Here is a 24,792-nt window from a genome sequence, read left to right as displayed (position 1 = left end):
ACAGGGCTCCGGAACGGATCCCATTCACATCCAGAGGTACCACTGTAGTATTATTATTATTATTATTATTATTATTATTATTTGGAGTCCGGGCCTCTTTCTCTAACAGTCTTGTTTCTCCCCTCCCCCAGGGACTGAGAAGCGACCGTGTTTCCAACGCACATCCCCCTTGCGCCATTCTATGCCAGAACTGGGCATCCACCCCTCCAAGATTCCAGACTGGAGCAGCAGCTCAGCTTCCAAACTCCAAGCATCTGCCCAGCTGCGACCCAGCAAGGGGTCTGAGCTGGGGATGGCGAGCTTTGCCCGGGGAGGGGCACCCCGAGTTAGCTTCCGGGAGCCCCTGGTCTCGGGGGAGCCCAGTGCTCCTGGTCTTGAGCAGACCTCCGTCGATGCCCAGCTGCTTCAGAACGGAAGCGTTAGCCGGGGACACCCTCGCTCCACCTCGGACAACTCTCTCAATCTGGGGAGCCAGGGCTGGCGGCCGCCAAGGAAAGGTGCAGCGGAGGGCAGAGGAGCGAGCCTCTCCTACTCCGCTTCCGAGGGGGCTTTTCCTGCCTGGCACCGGCGTTACCCGCCCCGGGGATGGGACTTCAGCTCTTCCGATTCCTCCGATTCCTCCTCGGAGGAGGAAGGCTATTTTCTGGGGGAGCCGATACCCCTGCCCCCTCATTTACGAGGCGGAGCTAGCCCCACAGAGTCCACACCACCCACTGACTCGATACGTAAGCGGCAGCGCCGAAGGCTGCGTGTGGTCCGGGACAAGAATTGCGTCGTTGCGTAGACCTGACCTCCACCTTATGGACTTTGGCCACAAGAATCCAAGTATGAAATCAGGATTTAGGCTTGGAACCACGGACCTTTGCTCCGTCCGCCATGACTGCTTTGACTCACGACCCCTCGCCAGGGATCCTCTTCAAGTGACCTCTCCATTGCAACCGTTGAAATCCCCTCACCTTTCCTCAGGGACCCTTGAGCGCTCTCTTTTCCATGGTGACCTTTGATCTTTAGATGTGACCCTTCTGTGAAGAACCTTATCTCCTCTCTCTGGTGGTCTTTGAACTTTGGTTGTGTTTCTTTTCCATTGTGGCCTTTTGACCTCTCAACTGTGACCTTTTGAACATGAATTAACCCTTCTGTCTTGAACCTTCGGAGTGATGGTCTTTTGTACCTCTGCACTGTGCCCTGTGAACTTCCAACTGCAGTATCTTACCTGGGAACCCTTGAACTTTGGTTTTGACCTTTCCACTGTGACCTCTGAACTTATCTCACCTCTCCTGGGTTGACCCTTGTTGATCATTGACTTTCAAGTTGCCATTATTAATTGCCTGCTTTCAAGCTCTGGGTGCTTTTTTCTCTATAGATCAGGTGTTTGGTGTGTGTATATGTTGTGGGTGGTGAACTCCTTTCTACATCTGGTACAGGTTTGCACCCAATCGAAGATGGACACCAGGTGTCCTCTATAGGGCAAAGCCTGCAACAGATCTTCTTGATCCACCTCAAACTACTCTTCTCTGTCCTGTCTTCTTGCACTTTGTGCATCTCTTGAGTTTGCAATTTTTAAAATTTGGGTGGGTTTTTTTCTAATTGAGGATTTAATTTAATTGAAATTTAAATAAAAATATATGAAAACACTTGTGTGCTGCAGTGGATCGTCACAGGATGTTGGGCCTTAATCAAGGAAAGCGGGATGCTGTGCAGCGAACATGCAGAATGGTCCTCTATGCAGGAGGGATATGGTGACTTCTTGCATCCCTGTCTTGAACCAAGGAGCAACAGACAAAACACTTCAGTGCACTCTTCACTAGTTTCATAACGAAGCCCCTGGAAGCTAACCTAAACATACAGTCATACCCCTGGCTGAAGTCGCTTCCGGTTAAGCCTTTTCGGGTTGCGCTCCGTGGCGACCCGGAAGCAACAGAGCGCCTTACTTCCAGGTTTCGTCACATGCGCAGACGCTCAAAATGATGTCACACGCATGCGCGGAAGCGGCGAATCGCAACCCGCGCACGCACAGACGCGGGTTGCATTCACTTCAGGATGTGAACGGGGCTCCGCAATGGATCCCGTTCGCATCCAGAGGTAAAACTGTACAAGGCAATTTTCTCTGTATGGCAGGCTACTGCGGAGTAAATCCTTTGTTCCTCTTCTGTTTTACACTCAGCTTTAATTACCGTAGACCAGGCATGTCCAAAGTCCGTTTCAGGGACCTAATCTGGCCCGCTGGTCGATTTAAACGGGCTTCCGTGGCAGTATATGTTGTGAGGTAAAATTCCAAAAAAATCCTCAGCAACTTCAATTCTAAAAAAAGCTCACGGCCCTCACGCATGTTCACTTCATCAAATCTGGCCCTCTTTGAACACCCCTGCTGTAGACTAAGGACACTAAGTAATGAGAAAGTTTCAAAGAACTCAATGGAGGCTTGTACCCATTTATTTAGTGGAGATTTTGTGTACACAGCACTTGGGTGTGTGAGCTGGCTCTCAAGGCATTTGCGTTTAAGGATAAAAATAAAGCACAGTCATTCACGCAGAAGAGTTAAGCTCAATATAGCCACAGTGTGCTGCTAAGTTAGACTTAGTCCTCCATGGAGAATTTCCCTCCTTCTAGGGGGGCAGCCCCTTGTTTATTATTTATGCTCCTGTGCCAGATTCATAGCCCCAGCTATAACCATCATCCCTGGCATACTAGTGCTGAATTTGCAGCCAGGTTGTTGCCGTTTTGGAGTTCCCTCTGCCCCACATTCTATCTGAGCACATTTTATCATCTTCATTTGTCTCCTGTTTGCTAAAGGAGCACGCATGAGAATATTATGCCAATTTAGTCTTCCAGTAAACAACCCAAAGAATGACCAAGGCTATTCTGCCAACTTCATGGTGGAACACAGATCCGGCCCAAAATCCAGTGCTGTAGCTGCTGTTTCCTGCACCCTGTGAGTTGCCTTCTTTTTTATGATACTCTGCATGTACAGTGGTACCTCGGGTTAAGAACTTAATTTGTTCTGGAGGTCTGTTCTTAACCTGAAACTGTTCTTAACCTGAAGCACCACTTTAGCTAATGGGGCCTTCTGCTGCTGCCGCGCCGCCACTGCGTGATTTCTGTTCTCAACCTGAAGCAAAGTTCTTAACCTGAGGTACTATTTCTGGGTTAGCGGAGTCTGTAACCTGAAGCGTCTGTAACTTGAAGTACCACTGTACCATGTCATCAAAGAACATGGAGCTTGACGATAGCCCCTGTGTAGGTAGTTTGGGGATTGGAGAGCTGGCCTGGCCTTCGTTAACGCTTTCACTTCCTACTTTTCCTTTTGGGTGCTGTGTGCAGCACGTATCTGTTTTTTTAGTTGGTCTCAGGCATTCTGTAGAGTCTGCTTCACTTCAGCAAAGTACCTTTGGATCACTTCCTAGCCCCAAGCATTTATGAGTGTAGAACGGCAATGGCCACACCAATCTAGCCCCTCTGAGATGGCAACAACTTAAAGGAGGTCTTCAGTGGGATGGGAGCAAGCAAAGAGCTCACGCTTATCCTTCTCAATGGGATCTTTTAGGAGACTTCTCTTTCCACCACATGCACAAAATCCAATGCAATTAGAGATTTAAAAAACAAGCCCTGCCAAGCTGTTCCAGGGGCCACATTTGGCTGTTCCATCTGGCCCTCATGGCAGCAGAGAAACTAGACTGAGGGAAAGAAGGTTGGTGGGTGGGAGAAGGAGGAGAAGGATAAATAAGTCACAGAGTGCAGTGATTTTGGACCCTGCAGAATGGTGCCTTGTCTGTATAATCAGAATTTTATCTCTTCACGAGGGCTAGACACCGTGTGCTTTAAAACAGAATTTCTTCCAAAGGGCAGCAAGGAAAGTCTTACAGCGGGCTGTACAGAAAATTCTGTATGTGGCCAGAAGTGATTATAAAGGCACTCAAAAGAGCAAGCAGATGTTAGTACTAATTCAGCCATGTTTTATTTGCGTTTTAAAACATTTGTTTCACTGAACAAGCACGTGCACACACACACAAAATCAAGCTGCATGAGGGACAGATAGGAATGGGAAGAAAGAGCAATAGAGAAGTGAGGGTGGGCTAGGGAAAACATACCTCCCCCCTTCCTCCCTTCTCTCTGCCCACAAAGATATAATCTTAAGGATAATGTGATGCTCCTCATGACAGCTCCTCATTCCCCTAGAAGCAAAAAGCACCTGTACCCTTTTGCCTGTTTGCATATACAGTGGTGCCCCGCAAGAAGGATGCCTCGCAAGACGAAAAACCCGCTAGACGAAAGGGTTTTCCGTTTTTCGAGGCGCTTCGCAAGACGAATTTCCCTATGGGCTTGCTTCACAAGACGAAAACGTCTTGCGAGTTTTTTCCCTCCCCTCCCCCCTTTTCTAAGCCGCTAATAGTGCTAATCCGCTAATAGGGATGCTTCGCAAGACGAAAAAACTGCTAGACGAAGAGACTCGCGGAACGGATTATTTTCGTCTTGCGAGGCACCACTGTATATCTATATATATCTATATCACCCAGAGCCCATAATCAAGGCTATGACCACTTTGCATGACACCAAAATAAAAAGCAGAAGGTCTACACCAAAGCAATTCAAGTTTTCTTCCAAGGAAACTGGATTCTGTGACCGGTATAAAGTGGGCATATTTGCATCTATTTCCCCATTCTGAAATGTTTGCTCATTTTACATTAGAGTGGAAGCAATAAACTAAGAGGAAATAAAGCTAAGCAGAGCATTGGAGCCTCACTCGCTGGCCCCCCAAGATATGACTCAGGACCGCCCCCCCCGATATAAAATTTCAGCAGGTGTCACCCACCCAACTCCAAAACATCTTTGCAACCACATTTTTGTTTATGCAGAATTGCAGAACATGAAGCACAGATGCGCAAGGAGTGGTGGGGAAGTGACTTTATATAGTTGTGAGTTTTTTGGGGGAACCCCCTAAATCCTAGAAATTAATAAATGGTAGGATTTTGATCATTTGGAATTAAAGGGAAAACTGCAGTCCAGCGCAAAAATTCGGGCTAATCTTTTTCCAAGCCAGGGCCTCACCTGGGATAGAGGGGCTAACATGGCAGAAATGTGTTGATGGCCCATTTAAGAGGGATCTTGGGGCAGGGCAGACTGGGTAACTGGGTGTGAGGTGAAAGGAAAAGAATATCTTTAGCAAAATGTGCCTGGAAGGAGGAGAGAAGACAGATCCATATTGGGCAGGTTGGCTGAAGGCTGCCTGGGAGAGATGAAGTTTGAGTGTTAGTTCAACAACAAAAAAGGCAATCACTTCCATTATAATTGGCAGTCGAGGTGGTTTAATAAATTCTCAACAACATTCAAAGGAACTAGGTCCATTGTCTTCTAGAGTCATCAAAACACATGCTCCCTAAGCTTTTTTTATTATGTTTCTTAAAAATAGTGATCTCTTAGGCTGGAGACCCCAGAGTGAGCATAAGCTAACTAGATGCAAGCACCAGCCTCTGGTCCGCTCTCCCCATTTTAAATGAGGAGAAACTGAGGCACAGAAAAAGGAAGGCACTTAAAATGATTCTGTGGAGTTCTCTTCCACTCCATTCTCCACCCCACATTTCCTAGAACTGGAGATAGAATCCAGGGGTCCCATTTCCTCCCCCCTCAGCCCACTGTGTAAACTGCTTGAGCCCCTAAACTGATTTGAAGCTTCCCCTCTCCGTCCTCCCTCAATGAGCCCATTTATTGGGGGCCAATAATTCTTTTATCAAGTTGACAGAAGCTACCTTTGTTTTCCACAATTACGGTAAGTCAGAAATAGGAGAGAGTGTTGGCGGAAATGAGAGTGGAATTATCTTTCTCAAAAATCGGTGAACCTCACTGAGACGTCCAGAAGAGAGGGGTGACATTGTCAAATTTATAGACTGGGGTAGTTTTCTACCAGGAGATCCAGCAGGAAACTAAAGGTGATGGATCCAGGATTGGGGCCTAGTCATGATGTGGAAGCAAGAGAACGGCGTGTCTTCAGATCCCATCTGAAGGACCTGTAAAGGAGCAGAAAAATGCCAAAATCATCATGTTTTCAATGTAACAAGTAATGATAAAGAACAAGGAACAACAGAATCGGCAGAAAATAATATAAGATAAAATAGCTCTATCACTAATACTGAGAAGAAGTGAGATGGCAGTCCTCTCTGGAGGGCAAAAGAGGCAGACACCACACCACTGACTTGCATGACTGCTACATGAAGAAAGTGATTCTTCGCACTCAGTATCTCCAGTATCTTTAACACAAATGACCATTCAATTTGGTCAAGTGCTTTGAGTATATCTAGTTACACTTAAGGAGATGGGGGTCTTCTGGGAATGGCATTAGTATATAAGCCAGTGTTAGAACCTAAGATATATAAGCTAGGGGCCAAATGTCTCCCTAAACCAGGCATCCCCAAACTCAGCCCTCCAGATGTTTTGGGACTACAATTCCCACCATCCCTAGCTAACAGGACCAGTGGTCAGGGATGGGAATTGTACTCCCAAAACATCTGGAGGGCCGAGTTTGGGGATGCCTGCCCTAATCCAAGGTTACAATCGCCAAAACGGAATGTCTAGTTGCCATTTTGGGGCAAGACAGCTTTAAAGTCTTATTTTTCAAATGGACTGACTGGGATTGGTTCACAGTTAAACATCTGAGTAGTTCAGAGGACAACCTTGAGCTCAGTTAAGAGCTTGGAGAACTTAAAGAAGAAAAGGCACTTGATCCAGGGACAGTCCACATAGATATTGGCCTATTCCGACCCCTTTTTCTTAACTGTGACTGCTCCTGCTCAGGTTGCACAGAAAAAGCATTTTGGTTCCAGAAATTCATTCCGATTGGGCAGATAAAATATAACGGATAGAATTTGACAGGAAGGGTTATTAGTGTGTGAAAACAGTCCAGATCCAAGGATCCCCAGGCATGCACCTCCAGGTGGTGGATATGTCAGACACCATCCTGGAATCCAGGCATCTTCACTTGGTCGAAAGCCAGGTGCAAAATGTGCTAATTTCTAAGGCTGTATATAGCAGTTAAACATCGTGTAGACTGTGCGAGACAACAACAACAAATGAACAACCATCGCAGAAACACAGACAAGGCACCGTCAAGTGAGTGGTGCAATGATCAACCTACAAATGACTGCACCTTGCAGTGCAGAAGAGGGGCTTAGCCACTACGACTGTAATACCATACAAAACATAGCTCCTGCCCCCCAAGTGGAACTGTGAACCTTCAACAAGGGAGATTAGACAAGTGGTGTAAGCAGCAAAAACATTAGTCTGTGTGACTTGCAAAATCACAAGATCAACTTGCAAAACTTCCCTTTTTCCTGGACTGTTGAATAGGACCTGGCTGCTCTTTCACAATGTTTTCCCTCTTCTCTTCTTTGCCTGACTTGTTCATCCTGCTTCTCCATCATCTGGTTTCACTGCATGTTCTAATCCCAAATCCATCACAACTACAATTTGAAGGTCTGCAAGCATGGACATCACCTCACACAGTAAAAGTGGAGAGAAATTTGCTCTGGTGTCAAACTCAGGTTAAGAACTTAATTCATTCCAGAGGTCCGTTCTTAACCTGAGGTACCACTTTAGCTAATGGGGCCTCCTTCTGCCGCCGCACAATTTCTGTTCTCAACCTGAAGCAAAGTTCTTAACTCGAGGTGCTATTTCTGGGTTAGCGGAGTCTGTAACCTGAAGCGTCTGTAACCCGAGGTACCACTGCATTTTAAAAGGGAAGCTCCAGCTGTGGGGAGGCCCGATGAGGGCCATACCTGCCATGGGTAGGCTGTGGGATATTGAGAGGACCTCGTCACCTGCTTGAAAATTTTGGGGCCCCCTCAGCCCCTTCTACATGGTGCCCCTGCTAGGGAAACATATCAAAGCACAGTGTTTATGGTACTCACAAACTACCACGCCGGCAATGGGAATGAATTGGATGCAGAGTAAACAGGAAAGGGCACCCAGCTTCTGAGCAGTTAGAACTTGAATGGTAACTCAGCCAGGGCCTTGAGTGAGGAAGGCCGAGGCTTGCAAATGAAACAAACCCTTCAACTGTGTGTGTGTACTAGCTAGCAAGTTCTCTTATGTCTGGCTGGCTGGCTGATTGCTGATGCACCAAGCAAAAGCCATCTAAGAGCCGCCAATTGCCACAGGATCACACTCTTCCTTGCACAGAGAAGACCTACCAGTGGGAGCTGCTGCATGTGATTTCCTGAGGGTTGGTAAGATGGTGTAGGCATCATAGCCAAAAAGGATTCCTGTCAGCATTCCAATCACCTGTCGGAAGGAAGTGGAAGTTTAGTATGGGCCTCTATCTGCTTTTAAGAGTACATTTCTGCAGTTGTACTCCAGGTAGGAAGTGGGCTTTTTATATTATTATTGGCAGTTGTTTTTGGTAGAATATTGTTCTATTTGGGTTGTCAAGCTTCATTTTGCTTCTTCTAAATTAAAGTAGCTACTTGCGCCAAGAGGCATGGCAATTTTGATTCGGTTGCACTGATTGTGCATTTATTTGGGGCATGAGCTGGACAAAGTTAAGCTCTCTGAAGTCCCACTGAGTTCAAGTGGGAGTGATTTAAAGTGCATGCTCACCAAAAAAATCAGCATGGCTTGAAAGTACCCAACAGTATATCCATTGTTTCAGACTCCTGTTTGGCAAAATGGTGACTGCAAAAGTGAAAAAGCCATAAGCTAACTTCTTTGTGTTTGGGAGATGAAGAAAAGACCCAAGAACTCAACAGGAGGATACCCAGCGCAACACAAAGCTGTAGTGCACACTGGACCTTCGAAGACCCTGCAAAGTGCAGTTTATCCTTCTGAGTTACAACTCCCAGGAACCCTTAAACTTCAGTGCCCAGAATTATTTGAGGGAAAGAATGTGCTTTGAATATGCTTTGAAAGCATAATGTGTATGCAGTACAATGGGCCCCAGATGTGTTTTTATACAGGATTCACAGTGCAGAGGCACAGCCAATCATTCTTGCATTGTTTCAGAAAGGCTCCAAATTTAAACATTGAAGGACCATACATAGTGATCTCTTTTGGGTACGGAGGCATGTGATCTTGCACAGCCAATTAGGCACAGGATTTGGGGATTACTCATGCATATTGACAAGACAGTGGTCCATGCTGGCTAATTAGCCACATACTGAAGGAGGCAACTGGTTCATGGAGACTAAGCCAGACTGCTTGCTGCTAGGGCTGCGAATTTGTCTAATCCTCTTTTAAAGTCACCCAAATTGGTGGCCTTCTCTGCCTCCTGGGGAGTGACTTCCATAGTTTGAATGCACACTTTCTTTTATCTGTCCTAAACCTTCCAAAGTTCAGCTTCGTTGGATGTCCACAAAGTGATGAACAACTTTTATCTCCCCACTTACTGCATGCATGCCATATAGCTTAAGGTTACCAGACGTCCCCGTTTCCCGGGGACAGTCCCCAGGTTTACAAATCAGTTCCCTGACAAAATCCATTCATTCCTACTGAAGTTGAAAAGTGTCCCCTGATTCATTGAAAAAAAATCTGGTAACCTTAATATAGCTGTGCCTGCAGAGAGCCCTCTTATTGTATCTTTCTCAAAGGGGCCTGCTAAATGGGTGTAGAGGAGATCCTTATAGGAGTTCTCCAACTAGCAAAGCCCAAATGTGCCTCGTGTCTCCCCGTTCACAGCAACATTCCTACATATTCCTGCTGCTAGCCAAATCAGCACTCCAGCTTCCTTTCCCTCCCCTCCATGAATTTTTGTTAGCTTCTATGTACCGCAGCTGCGATGCCAGCTCCATCTCTGTGTCCTATGAGAACGATAAGGGATGTGATGAGGAAAGCAACAGCCCCAATGAGAGCCCTCATGAAATCCTAAAAGGAGGCAACAGAAAGGGAGAAAAAAGTTAATACTGGAACTAGGGTTATCAAAGAAGTTAAAGCAGGATTAGCTGAGCCAACCACCTACCTCTGAGCCAATCCTCGATACATATTTTTAATACCACCATAACTTCAAGGTAGATGGGGTTTTTTTTTGAGACTTAAGGTGGTCCAACAGAAAAGAGGACAGGGTCCTTGCTTTTTTTAAATAGCGAATTATAAAGGGAAAAGGGAAAAGGACCCCTGGATGGTAAAGGCCAGTCAATGGAGACTATGGGGTTGCGGCGCTCATCTCGCTTTCAGGCCAAGGGAGCCGGCGTTTGTCCGCATACAGCTTTCCTTGGCCAGCATGAATAAACTACTTCTGGTGCAATGGGACACCGTGACAGAAACCAGAGTGCACGGAAACGCCGTTTAACTTCCTGCTGCCGTGGTACCTATTTATTTGCTAGCACTGGTATGCTTTCAAACTGCTAGGGCGGCAGAAGCTGAGACAGAGCAATGGGAGCTCTCCCTGTTGCGTGGATTCAAACTGCCAACCTTCCAATTGGCAAGCGCAAGGGGATCAGTGGTTCAGACCACAGCACCACCCGCGTCCCTAATAGCTAAGTAAAGAACATACAAACACATTGTACGGGTTGCCAGGAGGTCGCCCTCCCCAGTTCTACTCAGCGCAATGTAGGCGGGATGTTTTAAAATGCAGAATTTGGTTTGTTTCAGTGGTGAACCCTTAGCACAGATAGACACAGTGGCCCAGTTTGCTCATTGCTTCAAACCAGGGGTGGGACTCCTCAGGTCTGGGGGCTCCATGCCATTCTCCAGGACTCAATCAGCTTCCCAGTCCATGCCCAGACCACCTCCCTCGCTGGTCCTGCTCCGCACTCTCCTCAGCTAGTAGGAAAGTGTCAGTACCAGATTACCAAATAGGTTGAGTAGGCACCAGTCTGTGGGTCCCATGCCTTTTAGGGGCACCGTGACAATGGGTCAAAATAATATTGATTTGATCTTGAAGGAAATGTACAATCAATCTTTCTTAGTTCAATGTCATCTCACCAGAGTGCCTGCACGAGGGGCAGGATTTTGCTTGCTTAGGGGCCTCCACAGGGCTTAATCTGGCATTGGGAAGTGTCCATGAACCACAACAACGTCTGGGTGGAGATGGGGAGCTGGTGCGTAGAAACCTCAGAAGTTTGCATGGCTGGAACGAAGCCTAGTCTACAAGGGCACGAGTCACCCCTTTCGCCCTGACGGCCACTAGCCAAGTTGACCAAATGGGCGTAACCAAGAGAGGAGGCAGCTGCCCCCCCATCAAGTAAAACAATAGAAATACTTAACTAATTGACCAATCACATCGTTTCTGCCCCCCAACAAAGCCCTGCCCCCTCAACAAAAATCCTGGCTACGCCCATGGTTGTCCACAAGGAAAACATCCCCACCCCACGCTTTAAGCCAGGGGTCAGCAAACTTTTTCAGCAGGGGGCCAGTCCACTGTCCCTCAGACCTTGTAGGGGGCCGGACTATATTTTTTGGGGGGAAATGAACGAATTCCTATGCCCCACAAATAACCCAGAAATGCATTTTAAATAAAAGGACACATTCTACTCATGTAAAAACACCAGGCAGGCCCCACAAATAACCCAGAAATGCATTTTAAATAAAAGGACACATTCTACTCATGTAAAAACACGCTGATTCCCGGACCGCCTGCGGGCCGGATTTAGAAGGCAATTGGGCCGGATCCAGCCCCTGGGCCTTAGTTTACCTACTCATGCTTTAAGCAGTTTCAAGTAAATGAACAACAGTTCAGTGCACGGTGCTTGGATCATGGTCACTCCCTGCCCTCAGCCAGTCAGCGTGGGGTGGGGGACAAACTGCAGAATGATTTCATATTGGTGTGCAAAGTGTTGTTCTTGAGTTTGGGGGTACATCCCATGAGTGCTGATTGACAAGCAACCTGAAGACAGCCTCCGGTTTGTTTCCTCTCCAGCACACTAGAGGAAGGAGTAGGGCAGGAACAAAGCCTATGCCAGGCATCCCCAAACTCGGCCCTCCGGATGTTTTGGGACTACAACTCCCATCATCCCTAGCTAACAGGACCAGTGGTCAGGCTCAGACGGGGGGGGGGGCATATTAAGTCTTTCTTTCGATCAACAATGGCTCGCCTAAATGGTTTAGCAATAATAAACATAAACCACAATAAGGCAAAGTTGCTTGATTTTTCCTGTGTAATTCAAGAATTCGCAGAAACGAAAGCTAGGAAAGCATTTTTAAATGTAAATACTTAAAATAATCCTTTTCCCTATGTATTTTTAAAAAGCACTATTGTATATCCATATTTTCCATTTTGTCTTTATATGCATATATGGTTTAAGCCTTGAAATAAATATTTGTCAGCATAACTTTTGTGAAAATTATTTATATACTTATTTATTTATAAGACTTCAGTTATCCCCAGGGTAAAAAAAAAGGGGGGCACATTATCTACCTGGCCTGGGCCTCTGCCCGGCCCTGCTAGTGGTCAAGGATGATGGGAGTTGTAGTCCCAAAACATCTGGAGGGCTGAGTTTGCCTATGCCTGGCCTATACTTTTAAGCAACAGAGGCATGCAAGCTGCTCTCCCCCACTAAACCACAACCTAATCTGCCCCCCCTCTCGCCCACAATCCAGATGATTTGGGCATGCTGACTGGGGGTGATTGAAGTTGTAGTCCCAGGTGGGGAAGGCTCTTGTAAAGTGACGTGGGCCCCATATTCCCAGGCCCTTTGGGCATGCTGTGCGAATGCCCTGCCCCACCCCAGTGCCAGGGGCAGAAGAGAAGCTTACCGTCCATCCCCAGTGGATGAAAGTGATCTGGTGGTGCAAGTTACACATGAAGAAGATGAAGATGACAATGCCGTAAATGAGCATGAAGCAGGCTAAACCCGAGTAGCCTGGTGTCACGGAGGCCCCATAACAGATCAGGATGAGGATGCACGCAATCTGGCAGAGAACGGAGAAAAAGAGCCGTCAAAGGGCAGAACTCATGAAAAGGAGCGGGGAAGACAAGCTCCGAGAGAAGAACTGGCAGTCAGGTGGGTGGGGTACAAATAATAGACTTAATAGTAATCATAAATGAAGCATTTTTCAAAGAGCTAATATTGTAGGTTGGGGTTCAGAAGTGAAACCCTGGGACTGAAAATTACCTGTTCCATCAATAATAATAATAATAATAAGTATATATTTATTATTTATTATTAATAATATAATAACAATATAATAATATAATTATTAATAATTATAATAATATTATATTATATAATTATTAATAATTAATAAAATTATTATTATTATTAAATTATAATATATACTGCCCGTTGAAGATCGCAGGGTGGTTCACAACATAAAAATGCAAAATGAGATCACAAAATACATAATAAAAGCAAGAACAAAGCCAAACCAGTAATGCTTCCTCCCACAAACACATTTAAAAGGACATAGAATCAGCCAAAGGCCTGATTAAAGAGAAATAATTCTGCCTGGTGCCTAAAAACATAGCTAGGCAGGCAGGTATTTCCCTTTGCCGTACCCTATTGCTATTACTGCTCAGCCAGCAGCCACAACGGCTATATTCTCCCTCCACTGATGGAGCCTGTGGGTGGAATTCAACATCGTGCTCAGGAGATTGTTCTGTCAGTGTGAGCATTTCTGCTTGCGCAGTGGAACAATCTCCTCACTCCTACCCCAGCATAGATCAATATATCATGATGTTTAGATGGCGATATATCACAATGTTGAAAACCGGGTATCACGCAGCCCTAGTTAGTTGTTGTAAACAGGTAATATAATGACATATCATTTTATGAGGGGAGAGAGACTTTCTTCCTCCTTATCAGGCAATGCCATTTCCACCTGCCTTGCCCCATATTCCAGCCCTCTAAGCCTTTCCCAGATCAGCAGCTGGGAAGAGAGGAGTTCAGGGTTGTTGTTTTTTTTAAATAGTTTTATAAGTTGTGTGTCCTTGTTTCTCAATTCGATCTTTTTTCATGGTTTTGTATGTTTCATGGTATTTTATGCACTGCGATTTGCTGTTATTTTTATTGCTTATAGATTGGTAATGCCTTCTTGTGGTTTATAAGTGTAAACTGTTTAATTATTATTTGCTGATGTTTAATTTTACTGTTTACTATTAGATTCTGATGGATTGTTGAATGTTGCTTTCTTTGATATAATTTATGTTAAAGTTATTGTGACTTTTTATATTGGATCAGATTGTTACTATTAATGTTTGATGTTTTTGTATGTGTTGGAAGTTGCCCAGAGTGGCTGGGGCAACCAACCAGATGGATGGGGTAATAATAATAATAATAATAATAATAATAATAATAATAATAATAATAAATATTATATATAGATAGATAGATAGATAGATAGATAGATAGATAGATATAGATATATAGATATAATTATTTTATATATATATATATATATATATATATATATATATATATATATATATATAAAATATTGGTATATAGTTGCAGTAGACAATTTATTTCTCTGATACCTGGTCAGGTATTACTAGGATTGTTGCAGGATTAGCTGAGACTCAGTATAAACCGTTAGTAATTCCGGTGTGAAAGCAAAGAAATGAAAAACACTCAGCAGCCTTCTTGGGACTGCGCCACTTGGAATGCCTGGGCAACAGGGCTGCTCCAACCATGAGGCAAGGTGAGGCAGCTGCCCCAGGCAGCAGGATTGACAGGGACAGCAGATCCAGCCTCCAAGGAATGCCCCGTCCACGGCTGCTCTTGCAGTGGCAGCAACGACTGCAGCATGCTTCTGCAAGGCTGGATCTGCCCCCTCTTTGGCCACCACCTCTATACAGTGGTACCTCAGGTTAAGAACTTAATTCGTTCTGGAGGTCCGTTCTTAACCTGAAGCACCACTTTAGCTAATGGGGCCTCCCGCTGCTGCTGCCACCGCACCACCAGTGCGCGATTTCTGTTCTCATCCTGAAGCAAAGTTCTTTCTTTTTTTAAAAATAGTTTTATTAGAAATTTCAACATAACAATTTATCGTAAACATGTCATCATCATTTCTCTCCCCCATTATCCCTCCACCCTCCCCAAAAGAAAAACCCACCCTCCCCCAGACTTCCCTCAGCCCCTCTCTCTGTTTTTTTCAGCACATGTTATTCTCTGCATATTATAAAATCGTAAAGATCCTCAATTTCTCTGTCTATATGTTATCAATAATAAATTTGTGTATGTTTATTCAAAACCTGCCAAGGAGTCCAGTTCATTTTGTTGTTTCTTTAAATAGTTTTTAAAAGGTTCCCATACTTCTTTAAAGTCACAGTTGCCCATATCACGCAATTTGTGTGTCAATTTCGCCAGTTCCACAAAATCCATCAGTTTCTCTTGCCACAGTTCTTTGGTCGGGATTTCTTCATTCTTCCATCCTTGTGCTATTAAGACTCTTGCTGCCGTTGTCTCATACATGAAAATGTTCTTCAGTTTCCTTGGCAGGTCCTGAAGCAAATTTCTTAACCTGAGGTACTATTTCTGGGTTAGCGGAGTCTGTAACCTGAAGCGTCTGTAACCCGAGGTACCACTGTAGTGGCCTCTTGGCAAACTGGAGGTTCTGCTGATCTCCTTCCATCCTTGTTCTCGATGTAGATCTTCACTCACCCCATCTTCCCTGTGGAGGGCGCCATTTTACGGTTCACCTCAGGTGCCAAAATGTCTTGGGCTTGCCCTGTTGAGCAGGGTGGTCTGATACGCTCAGATCTTTTCTTTGTAAATACTCCAGCGCATTGGGTACATCTCTGCCTGCCCCAGTATGCTAGCATAGCACAACCTAGACGCTTTTGACAAAGAAGCATTCAGCCATAATCCTCACCTGCATTTTAAACTAGTATAGCCTAACCTCAGGACGCAGGTGGTGCTGTGGGTTAAACCACAGAGCCTAGGGCTTGCCGATCAGAAGGTCAGCGGTTCGAATCCCCGCAACGGGGTGAGCTCCCGTTACTCGGTCCCTGCTCCTGCCAACCTAGCATTTCGAAAGCATGTCAAAGTGCAAGTAGATAAATAGGTACCGCTCCGGCGGGAAGGTAAACGGCGTTTCCGTGTGCTGTTCTGGTTTGCCAGAAGCGGCTTAGTCATGCTGGCCACATGACCCAGAAGCTGTACGCCGGCTCCCTCGGCCAATAAAGCGAGATGAGCGCGCAACCCCAGAGTCGGCCACAACTGGACCTAATGGTCAGGGGTCCCTTTACCTTTTAGCCTAACCTCAGGTTTCCCTACATGGGAGATGTTTGGTCCAGTCTGCCAAACTTCTGTCTCCAAAAGTGACCATGACAATTTCACTTAGATCGGCTTTGGTGGAACTGAACCATTCTTGGTAGGAAGGTGGACGAACCAAGGAAATTGGTGGTAAACTCTGAGTCAGTGAGTTGTGCACGACGGCATCAGGGCCTGTTTTCCTTGCCAAGAATTTGATTAATGAAGCTACTTACACAGCCCATGAAAGGGATGGGCGCCTTTAGAGATTGCTGAAGGCAGACTGTCAAAGCGTGGCTTGGACGCACACTAGATTTCTCACTCTCAGGCCCTACCTGGCCTTGCTTCTCTGCGCGAAACCAGTATGTTGGGCACCAAGATAAATTAACAGCTTAGTGGATTTCCAGCCCCCAAACAAACAAAAAACAGAGATATGTATTTGCTTGCATTCCAAGTAGCTGGCAGTATGTCTGTGTAAACACACACACACACACACACACACACACACACACACGCAAGCTACAAAGTGACATTATGCTGCATGTAAAATGAAAAAGTTTTCTAGCTTGGTAACATAATCTAGCAGCCATTTATTATCAAGAGGGACATGCCATGGCAAGAAAAATTGAGCTATGCAGAGTTGGCTAAATTGACATACAAACTGCGGGACATGGACAACTGTGACTTTAAGGAAGAATGGGAGCTTTTTACAAATTATCTAAAAAGACAACAGAATGAACTGAACTCCTTGGCATGTTTTGAATAAACACCCACAAATTTATTGGTTGATAACATGGCAGAGAGATAATGTAAGGATATGTATAATTTTTTTAACATGCAGAAAGCAATATGTGGTGAGAAATCAGAGAGAGGAGCTGAGGGCAGTCTCTGGGGGAGGGAGGGAAGGTTTGATGGGGGTGGGGGAAAGGGGGAAAATAAAGAATATGATATGTTTTGATACTTTGTTATGTTGAAATTGCTAATATTTTTTTTTTAAAAAAGAGGGACACCCCAAAGGATATCTGGGTGTGGTGGGGACTGCTGCTACATAGGTACCTTGGGGCAAGGGGTTTTCCATCTGCTTTGTGGCAAATTAACCTGCCAGAGCCTGAAGGACTAGAATTCTATTTACGGGCAGATCTTAGAGAGAAAAATAAGCATGCCTTGGCCTCAAGTCTCACTCACTTGTGCTCTCTATATATAGATGGCAGAGTCTCTACCTCTCCAGTTCTCAAGCATGGGTCTCCCTGCCCGCCACCCACCACCCAGCCTTGCTACCAAATACGTTTTTAAGCTAAACATGCCAGGGATTTAACATGGGTTTCCTAGGCATGCATTCTCCAAAGATGTCTGAGGGCACAGGGCTTCTCCTCCAACGAAGGAAGAGCACTTGCAGGAGATGTTCCAGCTGTGGCAACTGGTAGACACAATTACAGCTAGACATTCCAGTTGTGGACCTTGGAAACAAAGGGCCAATCTGTTCGTCAGCACACTGGGGTTGCCAGCGCGCCAGGCGGAAGCAGCGTGTGTGTGTGTGTGTGTGTGTGTGTGTGTGTGTGAAGGGAATCACTGGGGCAACAGCTAAACAAACTAGGAGCCTCCTGCCAAGTATGCCAAGGTCCAGAATAAAAACGTAAAGGAACAGGCCTCCACTTTCACAGGCCAGAAATAAAGAGCGGGGAGAGAATTGCCACGGGAAGAGCCCAAGAGGAATGCCAAAGAGTTAAAAGCAGAAGCACAGACAGAACTTCTAAAATAGGGGGTGGCAGAATCAAAGGAAAGGCACAAGATAGAGCTGAAGAGGGATAATAATAATAATAATAATAATAATAATAATAATAATAATAATACAGTAATTTATTATTTATACCCCGCCCATCTGGCTGGGCTTCCCCAGCCACTCTGGGTGGCTTTCGACAAAATATTAAAATACAGTAATGCATCAAACATTAAAAGCTTCCCTAAACAGGGCTGCCTTCACATGCCTTCTAAAAGTCTGGTGGTAGTTGTTCTCTTTGACATCTGGTGGGAGGGCGTTCAACAGAGCGGGTGCCACTACCAAGAAGGCCCTCAGCCTGGTTCCCTGTAACTTGGCTTCTCACAGTGAGGGAACCGCCAGAAGGCCCTCAGCACTGGAGCTCAGTGTCCAGGTAGAATGATGTTCCTTCAGGTATACTGGACCGAGGCCATTTAGGGCTTTAAAGGTCAGCACCAACACTTTGAATTGTGACCGGAAACGTATTGGGAGCCAATGTAGGTCTTTCAAGACCGGTGTTATGTGGTCTCAGCAGCTGCTCCCAGTCATCAGTCTAGCTGCCGCATTCTGGATTAGTTGTAGTTTCTGGTCACCTTCAAAGGTAGCCCCACGTAGAGTGCATTGCAGTAGTCCAAGCGGGAGATAAGCAGATAGCAGCCAAGGACAGAAAACATGCACCCCCTCAGGCATAATCCTGACAGATGAACCAAGAATGCAAGCTGGGACCGTCCCCAGTTTAAAAACACCCCCTGAGCCATGAACTCACCAGGTTGCCTTAGGTCACCAAAACACTCTCATCCACAGGAGCAGTTGGATTACTATCAAGCTAATGTATGGGAGGTGCTTTGAGCACCAGGGAATCCCTGTATGTGCCAAATCATTGTAATTACAGCAAAAGGTGGGATATGTTGAGTTTCCCCATAACACAAGGAAAGGAATTAAACGTATGTCCTCCACCCCAGGCACGGGATACAGAGCTGTTACATGGGCAAAGTTGAGAGAGAAAAGGAAATGGGTTTTTTAAAGGGCTTGGAACAGACAACTGAAGTTATCTTGCCAACTGTGCAGAAACGGATATAAGCTCTTGATCAGATGAGGCCAACCAACCACTGCTTGTTGCATAGATATAAGCAAGTGAAGCTTGTGACTGAGTGGCAGTCGCCATTATCTCCTGCGCATTGAGCTGCTTTCAAATACTGATGCGTGAGCTGGTTTAAAAACCCCCAAAGCAAACCCAAACCCTATGGGAGACGGTGACATTCAAACACTAGTGTGGTTTTTAGTTAGTCCTAACAGAAGTTTTGTGATATTTGAAAGTGTTCTCCCCACCCACCCCTAGTGAATCAATGCTTGTGCCTGCATTTATTTATCTACTTTGGGTAATTCTGAATTTAGTTACCTGACAGGAGGAGGGGAATCACAGGACTGGGAAATTAGCTTAAATAATAGAAATGTGTCAGTGAGTGGGGGAAGATTACAGGCCCTCCAACTACTAAGCTATACTACCCAATTTGGCTTCTGTGGATTCCATCCCTCCTGTGATTTTTAATCCAGGTTTCATAGGCCAAGAACCAGCCAAATATCTTCATACTTGCTCTCAGAATTACAAGGAACCCATTAGTTCCAATGAATGCTAACTGAATTAACTACATGCTTGTACATTTTCCAAAAGAGAGAGTGCGTCTTGTTCTAACTAACTAACCTAATTCAACCCACAAGTCTCAAAACGATGAAAATACTGTGTAATGTATAATGTTAACAACTTCTGTTAATAACAGAATCTACTTTCCTGTAACGTATAATAATAGCTACTGCTGATCCAAATTAGTTTGTGGATATTTGCAGACAGGGGTTCTCAGATTTATTCTACCAGGAATGTATTTTCCTTCACTCTCCCCCCCCCCCCCTTTTAACATAAGGCGTGAAGGATATTTCTATGGAACTTGAAAGATAGTTCACTGTTTGCTGTTTCACTGGTCCTTAGTAAAGCTGGTTGGAATTTCCCCCCCACTCCCGAAACATGACTAAAAGATGTTGGAGAGGTGTGTGTTTTCTGCAGCTTGCCATTTGCTCCAGTTCAGCAGCAAAACATAGGTTTTCCTGAGGAAAGTGCTAGGACAAACAAACAAAACAAAACAAAATAAAACAAAACCCTACTTGGTTGCAGAGCTTTAAAGTATGGAGTTGTGTCTGGAAAGCACAAAGCAAAAGGAAGTCTGGAGGAACTCTAAGACCAGAGTCAGAAATCGCCTAACTGCAACCTTGAGCAGGAGCAATTTCCTCTCGATTCCCAAATGACAGCCTTGCACAGTCTCAGAACCATCCTTGAATGTGTGTCACTTATATAGCATGGCAAGGAATACATTCAGAAGACACTGTTGACAAAAGACTGGGTAAAAGTAAAGAATGGGTTGAATGGTTTAAAATAATAGTTTTCCTTTGCCATATCAGGGATGGGGAACCTGATATATAAGAAGGGGTAACTCAGTTGGGAGAACAGGGCCATGGGTTTGAGCCCCAAGTTGGGCCAAAGATTGGAGGTTGAACTAGATCACCCTCATGGTCCCTTTCCAACTCTACAATTCTACAATGCTATGATTGGCCATCGGACCGGTCAGTGGTAGAGTATCTGTTTGGCATGCAAAATCTCCCCTGTTTAATGCCTGGCATCTCCAGTGAAACAGGAGCAGGTTTTAGGTGACATTAAGCTGCTACATTATTCCAACTTCTCAGCCAGCCCTGCAAGCAGCGCTGGACTCTGACTCCCATCAGCCCCAGCCAACAGGGACCACCTTCAGACATGATGGGAGATGCAATCCTGCAACATCTGGAGCACACCATGTTCCTCATCCCCAAACACTACACTGGTGTGATTCTAATCCAGGGGCCAGCAAGCTTTTTCAGCAGGGGGCCGGTCCACTGTCCCTCAGACCTTGTGGGGGCCCAGACTATATATTTTTTTTGGGGGGGAATGAACAAATTCCTTTGCCCCACAAATAACCCAGAGTTGCATGTTAAATAAAAGGACACATTCTACTCATGTAAAAACATGTTGATTCCCGGACTGTGCACAGGCAGGATTTAGAAGGTGATTGGGCCGCATCCGGCCCCCGGACCTTAGTTTGCCTACCCATGTTCTAATCTGACACAGCAACTGTACGGAGACTAAGCAGTAGGACTTATTTCACCTCAATCGATATGGAACAAATCCACATTCTCTTCTGTATTTGGGCCTTAATGGGGCAGACACAGAGAGTGTTGTTTTGTTTATCCCACGAAGATGGGAGCCACTGTGGCTTCCAAGGGATAAAGAGAAACTGACTCAATGAACATGTGGTCTTTGCTTGCTATTTTAAAAACAAGGCAAGGCAGCACTCGCACCTGCACCCCGAGCCCTTGGGAGTGACAGGGCGTAGCACGGCACAGGCAAGCATAAATCCTTCCCTTGTTCTCTTCACCTTCCTTGTGGGCCTTGTTGGGACCTGCTATTTATTCCTAGGCCCCGCTTTTTTGAAAAAAGGAAAACCCTCTGTCATTCCCACGCAGATACAACACCCAGCCCTGCAGCCTTAAAGAACATGCTCTCTTCTAAGATTTAAAAGTAGATTATTGGTCCTGCAGCATTTGAGTAATAGCAATCTCCTGTTTGGTTTCCATAACACAGAATCAGTGTGGTGCTGCGGTTACAGAGGGTTGGATTAAGACTGCAAAATCCCAAATTATAAACCCAACTCAGCCACAAAGCTCAGTGAGAGTTGTTGGCCCAGTCGCTCTCCTCAGCCCTACCTCACAGGGTTGCTGTGAGGATAACATGGCAAACAAGGAATCATGCAAAAGGAGGGAAGTCGCAACTGTGCTTTAAGCCCTTAGAACAAAGACGTCTAAAAAGCTGGCTAAAGCACATCCTTTTTGGACCAACCAAAACTTTGCATGAGGCAGTTTTCTACATTCCTAAGATCCTCCAGTTTGTGAAGGTAAAATACTCGTATTAGGACTCAAGATGTCCAGGTTCTGCTTCCAATTCTCAGGGCTGAAAAACTGAATGAGAAAAAACGGTTTCTGTTAATTATTAATGGAGGTGGCAAAGATTTGTGAAAGAGGGAGGGGGGAGAGAAACAACTTCTCTGCCACAGATGGCAAAGAAAGGGCTACACCCATAATGGAGACAGAAGCCATATTGTCCTATCCCTCTTTGAAAAGACTAAGGGAGGATCCTGCCCCACTCCTAAAAGTCACTCTCCAGGGGTAGGTAAAGAACAGACAAGTGGGATTTGCACAGAAACGTAGCAAGGTGCTTTCGACTGAATCAGACCTCTGACCACCTGCACTGGCTGGCAGCAGCTCTCCAGGGCTTCAGGATCTCTCCCTGCTGTGTCTGTAGATGCCAGGGGTTGAACCTGGACCTTCTGCGTGCATATCAGATGCTCCGCCACGGAGTGACAGCCTTTCCCCAATGCAAAACGTTCCCCTGTACATTGCTCAGGGTTCCTGCCAGCTGGCTACTGGTATTCACTGACATTACTGCCACTGAACATGGATGCTCTACTTCCTTGTCTTGCTGTTAATAGACCTATTCTCCCAATGATTTGTCTAGAGGCTTTTTAATAAGCATTTGGGGGCGGGATTTAAGACCCCCAAGGGATACAGAGCAAAGCTGCCTGGTAGTGCCAACCTCTGGTCTGAAAGACCTTGTGCCCACCCCCCTAATCCCAGGTGTGTGGGTGTGACTCCATTACCCGCCTCATGCTCAGAAACACCCTCATCCCTTCCACATATTCCAGCGCTGAACCCTGGTATTGAAATAGGCAGCGCGGCTTCCTTGCTCTGGCTTACATTGCCAAAATAGGTTTACTTGGAAGCAGTTCTTGTGGGCAAGTTATGAGAGAGCAAGAGGGTTGTCACTTTTATTTTTCTGGAGAAACTTGTACCCCTTGAACAACCACGTGAGAAGCAAGAATTCAGCGAGAAGAACCCCTCTGAAAGCAAGAGGCCGTGTGATGGGTGGTGCATGTTCAGCTCTATTTTCAGAAAAATAAAAGCTGTACTAAGTCCCAGGACAACTAGTGAGGATAAATATACAGCTATTCAGAAGGGTGGGGAGGACCTATCCTTTCCCATATATGTCATAGGGAGGTGGAGCAGGACCACATGGTCCTACAAGCTTGCAACTGTTTAGCAACTACTGCTGTAAATTCAAACCGCAAAGAGACACTCCCCATTACCGTGCCAGACACACACAATCTGTGCCCAGAGACGGGGAACGGTGAGTCACCCGCGATGCGCGCACCCGGCGCTCCGGGGAGGCGACCAGCGAGGCACACGCTCAGCCGCACCCAAAACCAAGGCCCTGCGCGGTCAGGGAGAGGCAAGCAGCCAGACTTCGGGCACCCCAAGGCCGTCGAACAACCGCCAGCCGCGGGGATAGGAACCTGCCTGGGACTGCAAAGCACCTTTTCCTCCTCTGCCTCGCCGCTTTTCCAAACCTGCAGGCGTCAAGGGGGCGGGGGTGGGGGAGGACCCGGGAAGCCCGGCTCCCTATGCTCGCCATGCCCAGGGGACGCAGCAAGCGATGGGTCTCTGCCCCGCGGAGCTTAACGATGCCGAACTCGCGCAAAGCAAAGCGCCAGGGCGAGATCGAGCTGCAACAGGGAACAGGAAGGGAAAGCGCAGCGAGCGGCAGGAAGGGAAAAGCGGGGCTCAGCGAATGCAAACCGACGCGCTTCAGGCGTCCAGGGCTCACTGCCGTTGGAAGAAACTTAAGGGACAACTGCCCTTCGCTCATCCATCCCCTTTGGGCTTGCGGGGGCCCCGCTCGGTCTCCCAACACCGTCCCTCCCTCTCCCCCCCCCCCTGGACAGCAGCCGTCCCGTGACCCTCCTCCACCCGCAGCCCGACGACGCGCGGGAGACACGTCCGCCGCCCCTCCTCCTTAACTCTTCCTCGGCCGAGGCAGCGCTGCGCTGTCTGCCCCGTCAGGGCGTTTCCCCGCCCGGCACAATCTCCAGCGGGGCCGGTGAAGTCACCCCAGACGTCTGGGTTCCATCCCCAGCGCGGGGAAGCGGGCTGGCACGGGCATCGAGGATACCGGGGAAGGTTTGGGTGGCAAGGGGCTCGAGGGAAGCCCCTCCGCCCGGTGCCACACATGCCAACAACTTTCGGCGGGCGCCACTAACGGACGTGACCGCCTGTTCTTGCCCAGCCACTTATAAAGTGGGAGGTGGGGGGCAGACTCCGCCCGACCCACACAGTCATGTTGGAGTGCCCCAGCTGCAACTTATCCCTCCCAACCACTTTGGAAAACCTGAACTTCGTCGATTTGCTGGACGTGGGGTCTGGAGGGAGACGGGTTATGGAAACGCGGGGAAGGAGTTTTCTGGGCAAAGCGCAGCGTCCGCCGCCCCGCGAAGTTAGGGACCATCCCCCGTCTCCTGCCCTGGGCGCCCCCCCCCCCGCCTCCTTTGCAGATCGCGCCATCCCTCCGGCCCGTGCGCGCCCTCTTACTATTTCGGCCAGCAGGATCATTCCCTTGTGGGTGCGCATGAAGCCGGTGCATTGCCCCATGCACCCTTCGGCGTTGCTGGACGACTCCATGGCAGCGCGGCGCCCCTGCTCGGAAAGGGGAGACGTCGCTTTCGCTTCCCGCCGCGGCTCTGCTCCTTCTCTTGGCAGCAGCCTCCTGCCAAGCGCGGGCTCCGCGAGGCGAGGGAGGCGGGGAGGGCGGCCGCGGGGTGGGGCGGCGGCGGCGGGCTGGGCAGGGCGTCTTGGGTAATGCCGCTGCCTCTTTAAGGGCAGCCGGAGGAAGAGGGCCGGTGAAAAAACAGACCGTCACGGAACCACGAAATTACACAGAACAAAAGAAATGACCGTGAAGATCCCTGAAAGGAGAAGTAATCGACTATAGAACAACAACTTGTCATTAGTCGT

The 24,792-nt window shown here is 46.9% G+C and overlaps 2 protein-coding genes and 3 long non-coding RNA genes across 7 annotated transcripts in view; 3 read left to right on the top strand and 2 right to left on the bottom strand.

Annotated features, from left to right (window-relative positions):
- The window catches only part of PRICKLE3 (prickle planar cell polarity protein 3), a 36,391-nt gene extending 34,757 nt beyond the window's left edge, over positions 1-1,634 (top strand). For both annotated transcript variants that reach the window (XM_083718980.1, XM_083718979.1), the window contains exon 9: positions 132-1,634. In XM_083718980.1, the coding sequence (XP_083575106.1) occupies positions 132-784 (653 nt within the window). In that variant the 3' untranslated portion in view covers positions 785-1,634. The remainder of the gene's footprint in view (positions 1-131) is intronic.
- The window catches only part of LOC310835343, a 233,228-nt gene that overhangs the window by 120,195 nt on the left and 88,241 nt on the right, over positions 1-24,792 (top strand). The window lies entirely within an intron of this gene.
- Positions 3,099-5,485, top strand: LOC310835262. Its single transcript, XR_014559469.1, has 2 exons — positions 3,099-4,205; positions 4,478-5,485. It is a non-coding gene; the product is annotated as an uncharacterized lncRNA (long non-coding RNA).
- PLP2 (proteolipid protein 2) lies at positions 5,281-24,667 on the bottom strand. The gene is made up of 5 exons (XM_083719998.1): positions 24,370-24,667; positions 12,676-12,831; positions 9,751-9,846; positions 8,181-8,271; positions 5,281-6,002 (listed from the first exon to the last, which is right to left on the bottom strand). The coding sequence occupies exons 1-5, from the start codon at positions 24,457-24,459 to the stop codon at positions 5,983-5,985; spliced, it is 453 nt and encodes a 150-aa protein (XP_083576124.1). The 5' UTR covers positions 24,460-24,667; the 3' UTR covers positions 5,281-5,982.
- On the bottom strand, positions 15,117-16,189 carry LOC310835328. Its single transcript, XR_014559557.1, has 2 exons — positions 16,122-16,189; positions 15,117-15,759 (listed from the first exon to the last, which is right to left on the bottom strand). It is a non-coding gene; the product is annotated as an uncharacterized lncRNA (long non-coding RNA).

The sequence above is a fragment of the Podarcis gaigeae genome (genome assembly GCF_964106915.1).
Source record: "Podarcis gaigeae genome assembly, chromosome: 17".
NCBI classification, from domain to species: Eukaryota; Metazoa; Chordata; class Lepidosauria; order Squamata; family Lacertidae; genus Podarcis; species Podarcis gaigeae.
Note: the sequence above shows the minus strand (reverse complement) of the source record. Positions and strands in the feature narration are given on the sequence as shown.